Source organism: Nannobrachium achirus, assembly GCF_963921795.1.
Source record: "Nannobrachium achirus genome assembly, chromosome: 17".
Classification (NCBI taxonomy): domain Eukaryota; kingdom Metazoa; phylum Chordata; class Actinopteri; order Myctophiformes; family Myctophidae; genus Nannobrachium; species Nannobrachium achirus.
The window spans coordinates 32460359-32473521 of NC_137824.1; the positions used below are offsets into that span (position 1 = coordinate 32460359).

Sequence of the window (13163 nt, forward strand, 5' to 3'; positions counted from 1 at the left end):
TCCCCAAATAAAATAAAAATGTCTAAAAGATAGCAGATCTACAAGCTTGCACTGTAACGCAATGTGTAACACTGTTTTGGTGTGACACTACTGTCATACTTAGGGCAATCATTTAACAAACATAAAAAGATTAAATAAGGAGATACAATTTTTTCTAACTGACAGCGACAATATATGGGTCTGAATTGCACTGTTATTTTAATTTATAAACGTTGTTTGATGACCCCCTCCCCCATTCATGTCAGAGTAGCCAAGCCCGGACGTCTTCATGTGTGACCATGAAATGTTGGGGATGTCTATCCGCATTATATCATTGCTGTCGGCTAGAAACCTTGTACCGGTATGTCCGAACACATTTACTTTTCAGGAAAAGGAAAAAAGAACCTGTGCTCCAATGGATCCAATGTAGCTATTATTTAATCACAAGCTCTTGTCAATGCTTTACGTTTTCATTGGTTAGCAATTTATGAAACCCACGGACACACTTAACCACTTATAGGCCTACTTTCAGTTTTAAAACATTTCAAAAGTAGCAAAAACTGCAGATGTACAAGCTCATAACTTGTGAGCTCGTAGATCGGCTATTTTTGCTACTTCTGTCTGTGTGACACTGTAGTTAGTGTAGTATGATGAAGTAGGACGTTCATTTACAAAAAAAACATAAAGGTTGAAACATGGAGATACAAGTTTCTGCCCGGCAGCGATGATACGCGCACTCATACGGAGTCGATCACCGAGGCAGAAAATGCAACAATTCCTGGCGGTGGGCTCTTCCCACTGTTACTGCTGACTAACTATCAAATTGACCTTTCACTCCCATAATGTGTGCTGTTTCAACGTTGCCCCAAATATTACCCTAAGAAAACACCGGGGCTCTGCATTTCAATGAGGCTGTTTGCCCTTTCTCCACTCTCACATTAGCATTCAGAGACCCCCATACCCAACCCCCCCACCCCAGCCCCCCCCCCCCCCCCCCCCCCCCTAGCCTTGCCTCGCCTCGCATGGGTCAGCTGCCTGGCTGCTCCCCCTGCGGCCTGCATGCATTCGTTTGCTCATCTCCTAATCCAGTGGTTCTCAACCTGTGGGTCAGGGGTCCCCAAATTATTTTGGGGGGTCCCCAGATGACTAACTTAATGTGCAACGTTGTTTTCTCACTCAACAGTAAACAAACCAACATAACATTTAAGTGTATAGAGGGTATCTGCACATTTCTAAAGTGACAAATTAAGGACTTTACTAATTAAACATTGGCCAACATGTCAAATATTAAAGGCAGAAATTGTGAAAATTGCCGTTCTACATGCTCACAACAGCACAGCATTGTGAGCATGTTGATCTGCTATTATCACAATAGAACCATGTTATACAATATGTAATGCCTCAACTCTATTAGTGCTCATCAGGTCCCCAGTTAAAATATGATTATTTGGGGGGTCGCGGCCTGAAAAGGTTGAGAACCACTGTCCTAATCATTATCAGCCTCTCTTTTCCATCTTAAAAAACCCAAATCAGCGCAGGAGAGAAAGGCACAGTTGGATGCTAATGTATTTTTTATCTGATTTTATCTGGTGAAAGAGAGAGAGAGAGAGAGAGAGAGAGAGAGAGAGAGAGAGAGAGAGAGAGAGAGAGAGAGAGAGAGTGAGTGAGAGAGAGAGAGAGAGTGAGTGAGAGAGAGAGAGAGAGAGAGAGAGAGATGTGTGTGTGTGTGTGTGTGTGTGTGTGTGTGTGTGTGTGTGTGTGTGTGTGTGTGTGTGTGTGTGTGTGTGTGTGTGTGTGTGTGTGTGTGTGTGTGTGTGTGTTTGGGCGGGTGGGTGGGTGTGAAAAGTTACAGCGCAACACAAGGGACACTGCCAGGTTTGAAGTGTGTTTGCGGTGCGAGTGCGTTATGTGTGCAGCTGTGAGTCAAGAGCAGCCGCAGGCCTGCCAATAAAGCTGATCAGCTTTACACACAGACTAAACACAAACAATTAGCCCTAATGAAGCTCATTTAATTGTGCGAGTTGTTGATGAGTGTCTGTCACCTGGCTCAGGTGACTCCAGAGGAAGTAATGACAGGTTCAGGGCTAAAAGAACCCCCCACAGAGAACAGGAAGCTCAATAATTATACCTTTGCCAGTGGTGGAAAGTAACAAAGTCAATTTATTCTGCATCCACAACAGAAATGACTAACAAGATGCAGACATATTACGATCCATACCATAATTCACATGGACGGTGTGGTACATGAAGAAGGATGGAATAAAAGCTTAATCTTTTCTAGAGCATTGTTTCTTAACCAGTGGTCCGTGGCATATAATTACAGGCGCTCCCTTTCAAACATGCCTGGGCTTGCCTTGGGTGCGTGTGTGTGTGCACATGTGCGCATATTATGTGCATGCATGATTTAAATAACACATGTACCTTTGTTAAATAAAAATATATTTCACAAGGCCATCAAATTTAAGAAATGTTTTGGAAATCCTCAAGGACCCCTGGTTCATCTGGAGATATGTAGATAAGCATGCCATGCGTGTCCAGGGAGCTGTGCAGTTACTGCACTGCAGTACTAGGGGTGCCATGGTTCAGTCAGCCCACGGTTGGGTTCGTATCTCGGTTTTTGGCTCACGGTTTCGGTACGGTTTCGCTACATTAAAAATTGAAAATGAAAAAATAAAGAATCTAAAATGTTCAGTTAATTTTAAAATTGAGGTGCAATCATTTGTTTCCCCCCTAAAACATGATAATCAGTTATTATGCTTATACTAGGAGGAAGATTTTCTCCAAAAAAGTGTACAGAAAATTATGTTTTCATGTGGCCACACTCAAGAAAATAAAGACATTTGGTTCATTCGGTATGGGCTGTTCGGTTCGGTACAGGGTCATTCGGTTCGGTATACCGGTTCGGTTCAGTATTGTGGCATCCCTATGCAGTACAGACTTCAGTAGAAATTAATGTTTCCATGTTACTCACAGGGGCTGTCCCAGTTGTCCTACGCCCAGTTGTCCTACGTCCCAGTTGTCCTACTGTGTCCCAGTTGTCCTACTGTAGCCTGGCTGTATGGGCTAGTCCGCGAACAGACTGTAAAGCAACCGATCTTCATCCCATTCATGCGTTTATCGTGCGCTTGCCCAGGCCTGGGCATAAATATAACGATTGCATTCACCACGGCTTCGTAACTCGCGCCTGCGGCGCTCGGGCGCGAAGAGCAGGACCAAGGTCCGCTGGCCTTCGCGCCGCTTGCAATGTCGTGGACAATAATTACAGCAGTAGGATGGCGAATCTTCGGCGAGAGCTGTACACTACTTGAGTAGCTGTACGAATGCTGAGGTGGGGGTAGGCTACATGTAGCTACTGGCTACAGTAGGACAACTGGGACACAGTAGGACAACTGGGACGTAGGACAACTGGGCGTAGGACAACTGGGATTTTCCCACTCACAGCATTGTGTGTTCATGCCTACTTTATAATTTCTGGAACACTTTTTGAAAATGACAACATAGCCATCACATCAGCCTGTGACATCAGCTATTGAATATTTATTTTAGTTTTGAACACAAAATGAAAAAGATCAGACTTACCAACAATAAATCTGGCTTTTAAATCTGGCTCAGGACCTTTTTTCCCCCTCTCTTTTCATCAGTTCTCATGAATTCTCCTTCACATCTTTCCATGACCTCATGATGTTTTGCATCAAGGTCAAGAAAAAGTCTCTAGGGAAGAAAAAAGGACACAATACTCATACAGCATATACATATATACATACATGTGCAAGCGCACACACACGCACGCACGCACGCACGCACGCACGCACGCACGCACGCACGCACGCACGCACGCACGCACGCACGCACACACACACACACACACACACACACACACACACACACACACACACACACACACACACACACACACACACTTGCACTCTATACACCACCAGTTATACTTAGGAGAGACATGGGAAAAACTCATTAAAACAAGTTTTGTCTTTATTTTTGCTTAATGGTATTGTTTTCCCATCAACAACATTAGATTAAAACAAACAAGACAAGAATAAAACCATGTTATACAAACACTGTTCCCTGGCCTGTACTCAACATGACTGCATGAATGAGCACGTGACATTCGCTGCACGGAGATCAGTTGGGATGCAGAAAGTAAAGAGACATTCAATTATTAATCATTTTCTTTCCAAACAAGTCATCCGGAGTTGAACTTTGAATGAGCAAAGGGACACACTGTCAATTTTTGAAATGATGTAAACACAAATGATAGACTCCTGGTTTTGGACCAGACATATTATGTACAAAGTACATTAGAGCTGTGATTCTCAACCTTTTTAATTGCAGTTTGATATCAAGATGTTTTATCTCTGGGACCCCAATCTACATTGTAAGATCCCCAGTCTTTCATTAACATAGTTCTAGCAAGGGTCCACTTGGACCCCTGGTGGTCCCCGGACCCAACGTTGAGAACCAGAGCATTAGAGTTTAGATTCACAGGCCAGATCTGGAAAAGACTTGCAAACTACAGAGCATAAGAAGTCAATCACCAATACATATTTACATTGTCTGTCATACCCACCCTTCACGTTGCCCTGTGTGTGCAATGACCAGCTGGTAACTCAGACCATGAAGCACATGTTTCCATTTGAAATAGTGTAAAAACTCAACAAACCAGTATTTAAACGTGACATAAACACATTGAAATATACACGTACCGTATGGTTATCAGGCTGTAATGGTAGCCCTATATGATATGGCAGCCCTTTGGGCAACATGGCAACAAATAATGTAAACACTAATGGTAAGAGCGGAGAAATTAACTTACAGTTTGTCCTGTGAATCTGTCATAAATCTCAGAAGCACTCTACTATTGAGACTGGGAAATCAGCTCAGACCATTGATGGAGAAACAGCAGCACTGGATTCAGAAAACAACATCAGGTCAAAAACAACGAGAGTAAAAGAGAGAGAGAGAGAGAGAGAGAGAGAGAGAGAGAGAGAGAGAGAGAGAGAGAGAGAGAGAGAGAGAGAGAGAGAGAGAGAGAGCAATTTGGAAAAAGAGAACATAAAGTATTTTCACTTTACAGCAGAAGCATTTAAAAGTACGCGTCTCAGTGGGTTTGTCACCTCAGCCCGCATGGGGAGCTGGAGGTGACAGTGACATGCCAACCCCTTGAAGTACACTCCTGCGGGCACTGTTTTGCAGTCTGCTCCTGTGGGCCAATTATCCCACCGAGAAAGGGGAGTCACAACAGACAGCTTTTCAAAGGTCTGCCGCTCCATTAATGTCACGTTGGGTGTCCGTCCTCCAGGAAAAAAAAAACAGGCGTTCACACTTCACAGGTCCATGACAGAGTCCTGCCCATACAGTAGGACACACTCCTTCGCTTTGTGAATCTCTGCCAATGTGTCACCCTACAGCAGCGTGGTGACACTGGATGACAGCTAGTGGCATCCAACCATGGGACTGTAGTACAGCTTTCTATTTACACAACGGATCCTCTGGGGACGTCTATTGATTCCTAGCAGGGAATTTGGGAGGGCAGGTGCCCTAACACACACATGCACATGCACACGCTCACTTGCTCGCATGCACACGCTCACTTGTTCGCACGCCACGCACGCACGCACGCACGCACGCACGCACGCACGCACGCACGCACACACACACACACACACACACACACACACACACACACACACACACACACACACACACACACACACACACACACACACACACCGTACAAACTGAAGTAGAAATTAATTTAGAAGAACAGCAAATTTAGAAATCAAAGAAGTGAAACAATGTAGACCCAGTCAATCAAACATGTACATACTTTATAAGTTAGTTAGAACCATGTATGATAATGAATGATAGTGAAGCCCTAAGGACTTTTGCCCAATTAACTTGTTAAAAAGCGGAACCTAGCAAAAAAAAAAAAAGGTAACCTGGCAAGTTCACAGTTTTGGGGCGATAATTACACATAGCAAGTAGTCGTAGCGAACAACCATGAGAAAATCTTATTTCACACCCAAGGAAATGCCTTCCTTTCGAAATACCAGGACATTTTTTACATTATTTGATGTTATATTATCATTATACAATCTTGCTGTTTGCTAATTATTTGGGGGCCCACTTGCAATACACCCTCACAGCTCACAGGTTGAGAACCAGTGCTGTAGTTGAGAACTACATTTCCCATGTTTCTTGCTAAAACCAGACTTGGGGGAGGGGGGGGGGACACACACAAAACAACCAGTGGTGGAAAGTAAATACTTAAGTATAAATACTGCAATATAGAAATACTCTGTTAGGGTGCCCTCACACCAAAGTACCTATGAGAGTGGAATCCGCGTTCCGCCAATGCATTTCAATGAGAGTGAAGCGGTTTCATGCCAGCAGAGGATTTCTGCAAAAAACGCTCCCTTCTCATTGAAATGCATTGGCAGAACACGGATTCCACTCTCATAGGTATTTTGGTCTGAGGGCACCCTTACAAGTAGAAGTCTGGAATACAAAATGTATTTGAGTAAAAGTATGAAAGTATATTGGCATCAAAATGTACTTAAAGTACCAAAAGTAAAAGTACTAAATGTTTGAAAATAGCAGATCTACAAGCTCACAACGCGTTGCATGGTGACGCATTGTGAGCTCGTAGATTTGTTATTTTCAAATAGTGTAGGTATAAAATAGGGCTAAAGTGGTTTATGTATATTTTATAACATTATAATTTATATCTGCAAAGTAGTAACTAAAGTCTTCAAATAAATGTAGTGGAGTAAAAGTACAACAATTAGATACAAGATGTAGTGGAGTAGAAGTAAAAGTATTGGAAATTGGAAATACTCAAATAAAGTACAAATACCTCAAAACTGTACTCAAGTCAATTACTTAAGTAAAGTACTTTACACCACTGAAAAAAACTCGCCAAGACTTTGTATTAAATGAGAGCAGGCAGAGAGTAACGGTGGTCGGACAAAAGAGATATAAAAGATGAATTATGTAGGCATAAAAAGGACACTTTCTCCTATAAAGGCAATGAGGCAGGTGCTAGGGCAGAGGTTGGCTCCTATGTGTGCACGTGCTTGATTTCTAGCCTAACAAAATAAGGACTGGTTCTTCAACAAATGAGGGCAGGAGACATAAAGGGAGAGAGGAAGAATGAAAAGTAAAATGCTCAGTATTAATTTATCCCTTTAGAACTCTCATAGAATACAAATGGAAACAGGGGGACCATTACGGGACCCTTTGGTTCGGTAGGACCTGGGAATGGGTACAGGTCCGTTTACAGTACACCCTCTTGGAGCTAAATTAACACTCGGGATTTTACAGTCTAGATGTAGAGAGAGAGAAAGGGAAAGCGAAAGGGAGTGAGAGAGAGAAAGGGAGAGGGGGGGGGGGTGATTAAAGGAGATTGTAATATTATTTTTGGTTAAAATAAAACGTTTATTGTTAAAACTCTACTAGTTTGTTCCGATAGCAATCATTGCTATAGTGTTTGTTTGGTTAAAGGGGTCTCCCTGTCTCTCAAGCGCTCTAATAAACAGAACATACATTTACAGATGGGTTACACATTTCATCCAATCACGGGAGAGAACCCCAGAAAGATCATTTGTGTTCTAGTTGTGTCCGCTCATTTATTTGTTTACACCATTTCCAATGACACTTACACTTGTTACTTGTCACAACTAATAAACATGTTCTGTTACTGAACAAACACTCTTATAGCAAAGAGTGCTATGAGAATATAAAGTTAAACACTTATTTTAACCAAAAAAGGAATAAAATAAATTAAATAAATTAAATAAATTAAATAAATTAAACAAATTAAATAAATCACATACGGCACCTTTAAGAGCATTTTCCGTAGACCAGCTCAGCTTTGACGAGTGGTTGAACTGTACATCCGATTATAAAACCTACTGCTACTGATATTTGGACATTTCACAGCATTCACATGTTGGGGGGTGGGGGGTGTCCCACAGGGAGGTGTATTTGGGGAACGTACGTAGGTGATCAGTGGTCAGTGTTGACCCAACAGCAGCAGTAGGAGGAGAGACAGTGTCAGGAGGGCCGCGGGGGGCAGGAAGCCCTTCCCGACGGGAGCCGTGGCCGAGGGAGGGCCTCTGACGCCAGGCGTGGCCAGGCGAGGGGTCAACAACTGCTCGTGGAAGGTGAAGTCATCCATGGCCAGGTTATCTGCCAGGTCTGAGAGACAAAGACAGAGAGAGAGGTAGGGAGGGAGGGAGATAAGAGCAAAATGGAGAATGATAATATGAGAGTTGAAGGGAAAGCGAGATGATTAGTGCACTGGTTCCCAAACACTGGGTCGGGGACCCATTTATGGGACGCGGATTCTTTTTTTACAGGTCCCTTAATAAACAATTTCCGACATTTTGTTTTTAATTGTTATTATTTGAAAACATTTTCAAAAAACATTCCCAAAAAAGCTAAAATCTTCATGAATTAAAAACAACTTTTACTAAATTCATTAAGAAATAAAAGAAAAATCGAAGAAATTACATAAATTAGAAAACAAAAGTTTAAGAAGTAGTGGAAATAGCCGCTCAACAAGCTCGCAACGCGACGTGAAGCTACGCATTTGTGTGCTTGTAGATCTGCTATTTTCACTAGTTTGCGTTCCAGTAAAGATCTATAATCTCTTTTTCGGGTCTGATAGGTATTTTGTTGTGGTTTATATCATCTTTTTATTAATTCATATTGATGACTAACTGACCATCTGACACCAAGGTCCAGCTTGTGACTGGGTGACACTGACCATATTACAACCATGGCTTTGTGGCATTCGGTGCACAATACCCACAAGGCCAGGTCACTGTCTGGTCAAGATCCTTTCTTTTCTTTTCTTTTTTTAAGTTCAGTTTTAACTGGAGCTCAGTTTGGCTGTTCTCTGGTATTAACAGGCCTTACCTATGCCATGGAGCCTGTACCTAAACAATGAGAATTGTTTTGGTTTATAAGGCTTTGCTGACACCATGGATTACATTGAATGAACTCTTTGCCACGTATATGGAACCCACTTGTGGACAAGAAACATCCTATGAACTGTTTAAACGTCATCGATGGATTGACCAAATGACCATACTTATACTCATGTCAAAACATCGTTTGTCAGAGAGAGCACGAACCTTTGAACCATTATTTCTGTACTGTTTACCTTACAGTAAAAATCTAAATATACATATTGATTCACTCTCCAGTCTTATTTCTTTGTGATCAATTATTTTGTCTCATATGGGAATAAGAAACGAGGTGTTGTTGTTTACAAACAATTTATCTACCAGGGGCTCAAGCTAAAAAGTTTGTGAACCACTGGATTAGAGCAAACTCGACCGCTTATGTCGGAGAAATGCTCATGGCGTGTCTGTCCGTGGGCCTTACATGATGCGTCACGCAGCTGTGAAAACAACACGACACCGGGAGGATGAGAAACTCACATGTTAACGTTTTAAACATAATGTTCCACCGTGCGGACGGATGCACGCAGTCTCACAGGAGGAGGTGGAGGGAGTTCTAAAGCGTGGGTCCTCAACAGGGGTCCGGGACCCCTAGGGCATCCTCAGTGTTACTACAAGGGTTCCGCCAAATCTTTGCATGATAGGAACACAAAGAATTCTGACCACTTGAACCTCAGCATCCCTATCCTGGGGGTAATATTTTGCAGAGAATAACTAATCTGCAAGATCACAAGCATGTCGGCAAATAGTTTTGTTGTAGAAAAACATCAGACCAAGTACAAAGCCAAAGGTAACGTTTCTTAGGCATTACATGTTTTCATGTCTGAAGATACACATGAACATGAATCCAATACATGTATAGACAACAAACACATTAATGTACACAACACTGATGCCTTTGCTGAAGCTACCTATGATATCTATGAAAAAGTTTAGCAATGGCATTAAGAAGACTAGAAACTTAACGAGCACGAAGACTCTCTCCTCTGCCCTGTACCTGTGTCATTTCCTTTGTGACATGTGCATTTAGAATTGAATGGGATAAAATAGACCTCCATTGTCCACACAAAAGCGATTTGTGCCATCGACTTGGATGTATAATACACTAATAGCATCAGAAAAAAAATCTTAGCCTACTAAATTTGTAGCACATGTGGCCTAAGAGCTACGTTTCATTTGGAATCTGGGTTGATTGCACTTGGAGCGGCCTCTTGGAAGCGTTTGAGAGGCAGGTTTGTCTTCGGCATATATTCATCAAGTGGAATCCCTGGACCTTCTGGAAAAACGTGGCCTGGGAAAAGCCAACGGTTAATGGTCCCTGTTCACTCAACAACTACAAACCAGGTACCCTTGAGCAACGCGCTTAATCCACTGAGCAGCTCCAGTGCCGGAGCCAACAGTAGGGGATTGTGGTCGCTCTGGGCCAGCGCCAGGATGTGGAAGGACTGAGAAAATGATGAACGCTCAAGAAATATTCCTTGGATGAGTAAAGCCTGAAAAATGATCGGGTTTGTTCTCAGGGTTGATTTACACTTAGTGTCGCGCATCAAACCTAGCAGATCTACAAGCTCACAACGTCACACTGCGACACGTTGCAAACTTGTAGATCGACTATTTTTGGCGCGCAACACCGGCACGCAACTAAGAATAAATGAGGCTTCTCTTTGTATAACTTCTGTACTCCATAATGTGTTCTGACAGTGATGGAAAGTAACTAAGCTACATCAAGTACTATATACCGGTACACTAGTAAGACGCCTAAGAGCAACAATCGGAGAGGTCGCGCCATGTCTTGGCCATCTGGCCAGTGATGTATATCAGACCAGACCCATATATGGAGACCCCTGGTACCATTATATGGAGATCGTTTCTCATACTAAACAGCGACCTTCGGTCGCAATAATTCATTTTCAGTACTTAGTCTTAGATCTGCTATTTCTGAAAGAAAACAACGTTTTGAAATGGGCCATTCTGCATAATGAGTACTTTTATGTTTCGTACTTTGAGGATACTTTTTTCCCCCTTAAGTAAAACTTTGAATACAGGCCTTTTACTTGAATCAGAGTATTTCTACATTGTGGTATGTTGCTACAATCTGAGAAAGTCCTCCACCAATAGTTGTATACTTTGTATTAATAACTGATGGTGTTGTTATTGTGATATTATTGTTGTTACTATGAATTGTATCTTGCGGTACTTCTAATGCCCTATATCTGTAACTTCAGCTGCTGTGCTGTCTCGGGTGCCTGAATACCCCCCACGCGATCAATAATAAAGGTATATCCATCCGTCTAAATCCATCTGTCCTCCAATGTGTTCAGCATCTCTGCGACTTAATGTTCACCTGCTGCTCTGTGACCGCAGCTCTGCTGGCACTCTGTTAGCGCTCGCTGCACAGCAAGACTACGACTATTTCTCTCTATGTCTCTCTCAGGAGCCATTCTGTGCTCGCTCGCTCTGTCTGGGAGGACGCTGTGAGGCAGACACACAAATATGTGCTCCCAGTTATGAGAAAGGCCAGGAGGATATCAGTAATAAAGGACTTATGGGGTTCTGGAACGCCAGCTATGTGCAGAGATGTCCCCTGTCAAGCCGCGGTCCGCTCTTCGGCACTCGACGGTGTCGGGAATGACTGACCTGCAAGCTCACAAAGAGGCACGCCTGCGCCGCGCTGTGAGCTTGTAGGTCGGCTATTTTCGGTGTGCAACACCGTCGTGTGAAGGAGCATACGTTAGGCTTCAGGCTGGGTTTGGAACACCTCTCCTGAACCCATAAACACTCACAAAAACAACACAAACACACACACACACACACACGCACACGCACACGCACACGCACACGCACACACAAACATTCTTATATTCAGAATCTGTTCATAATCTGTTTATGGGTCCAGCGTGTTCCCTTCACATACAAGGAATTTGTCTTGGTATTTCGCTCATATACACAGCAAAAAAAGAAAAAGGAAAAAAAGATTTGATACAGCAATAAAAAGTATAAGGTATAACCAAAACTGTTAAAGTAAAAAATAGGAATGCAGTGTGAGCAGTCGAATACTATTGGACAGTATTCTCATCTGCTAAGACAAATCTGAAAGCGCTTCACAATATCTTTATTTTCATAAAAAAAATAACGACCAAACTTAAAGGAGAATTTTGGTGGAAAACGGCTTTCCTACCTTTAAAAGTATCTTTTTGTAAGCCAACAGGATGGTCCAGCAGTTGTTGCATTCATTTGTTAATCCGGTTATTTTTCTCACGATTATTTTCGCTCTGTGTCAGCCCCAAATGCTGTTACTAATGGTGTCTCCACACCAAACAGCCTACTTCCAACGGCTCCAAACTACAACAGACTTGTTGTAGTCTGCTGGCATTAGTTGGCAAACTTGGCATTTAAAATTCGGGCAACGAGGATTGCATTCAGACGGCTGGCAGACGCTGGTTTGACAGTGTTGCCAGGCATGCTCATTATAAACGACTTTGGTGTTAATTGTTTTCCTGTAATGTCTCTTGTTGTGGGTTGCTTTTGTTTGGGCTTGTTTCTGAAGTGTAGTTGCTTTTTTGGCCTTGCTTTCAACATTCTTTTAGAAAATAGTTAATGTAATAGAGCTCAAGTGGTTTGGGCTTGTTTTCGTATGGCTGGACCATTCTAAAGGAGGATTTACCACCGACCGCAAGCACCGACTGAACAGGCTCAGTTTTCCATCGACGGGTTCCGGCGTTCCCACGGTCCTATCGACAGCAATCGCCTCTTGCCGACAAGCTCCCTATGGCTTCCTGTCGGCAGCCTATCGGCAACGATTCTTTTCGACGGCAAATCGTCAGAAAATCTGTGCGGTTAAAAGCACAACCGAGCAATAACATGTTCAGGAGGCGGCCATTATTGTTGTGAAAAGGCTCAACTTTGAACTCCTGTTGAAATCCCTTCTCTCGCCAAGTCTTGTGTACTTCTACATCGGGGAGGAAGTGAGACCTCAACATTGGTGTAGTGGTGGAAAAAGTACTCACATTTTATCAATACTGCAATATAGAAATACTCCGCAAAAGTGCGGAATTCTAAATTTAACTGGGTAAAAGTACAAAAGTATTGGTATAAAAATGTACTTCAAGTATCAAAAGTAGAAAGTACTCATCGCAGAATGGCCCAGTTTTCCAAAAGCTTTTGAAAATAGCAGATCTACAAGCTCACAATGCGTCA

General features: G+C 42.7%; 2 protein-coding genes across 2 annotated transcripts in view; both read right to left on the minus strand.

The window, feature by feature from the left end:
- Positions 1-5262, minus strand: part of gpc4 (glypican 4) — a 54530-nt gene extending 49268 nt beyond the window's left edge. Inside the window, exons 1-2 of the mRNA XM_080745548.1 lie at positions 4811-5262; positions 3559-3690 (exon numbers count right to left, since the gene is read on the minus strand). The gene's annotated coding sequence lies outside the window, so the exon portion shown is untranslated. The remainder of the gene's footprint in view (positions 1-3558; positions 3691-4810) is intronic.
- Positions 5263-8011: 2749 nt separating this feature from the next.
- gpc3 (glypican 3) overlaps positions 8012-13163 on the minus strand; it is a gene marked incomplete at both ends in the record, with an annotated part of 208890 nt that continues 203738 nt past the window's right edge. The window contains one exon of the mRNA XM_080746680.1: positions 8012-8196. Coding sequence (XP_080602806.1) covers positions 8012-8196 — 185 coding nt within the window. The remainder of the gene's footprint in view (positions 8197-13163) is intronic.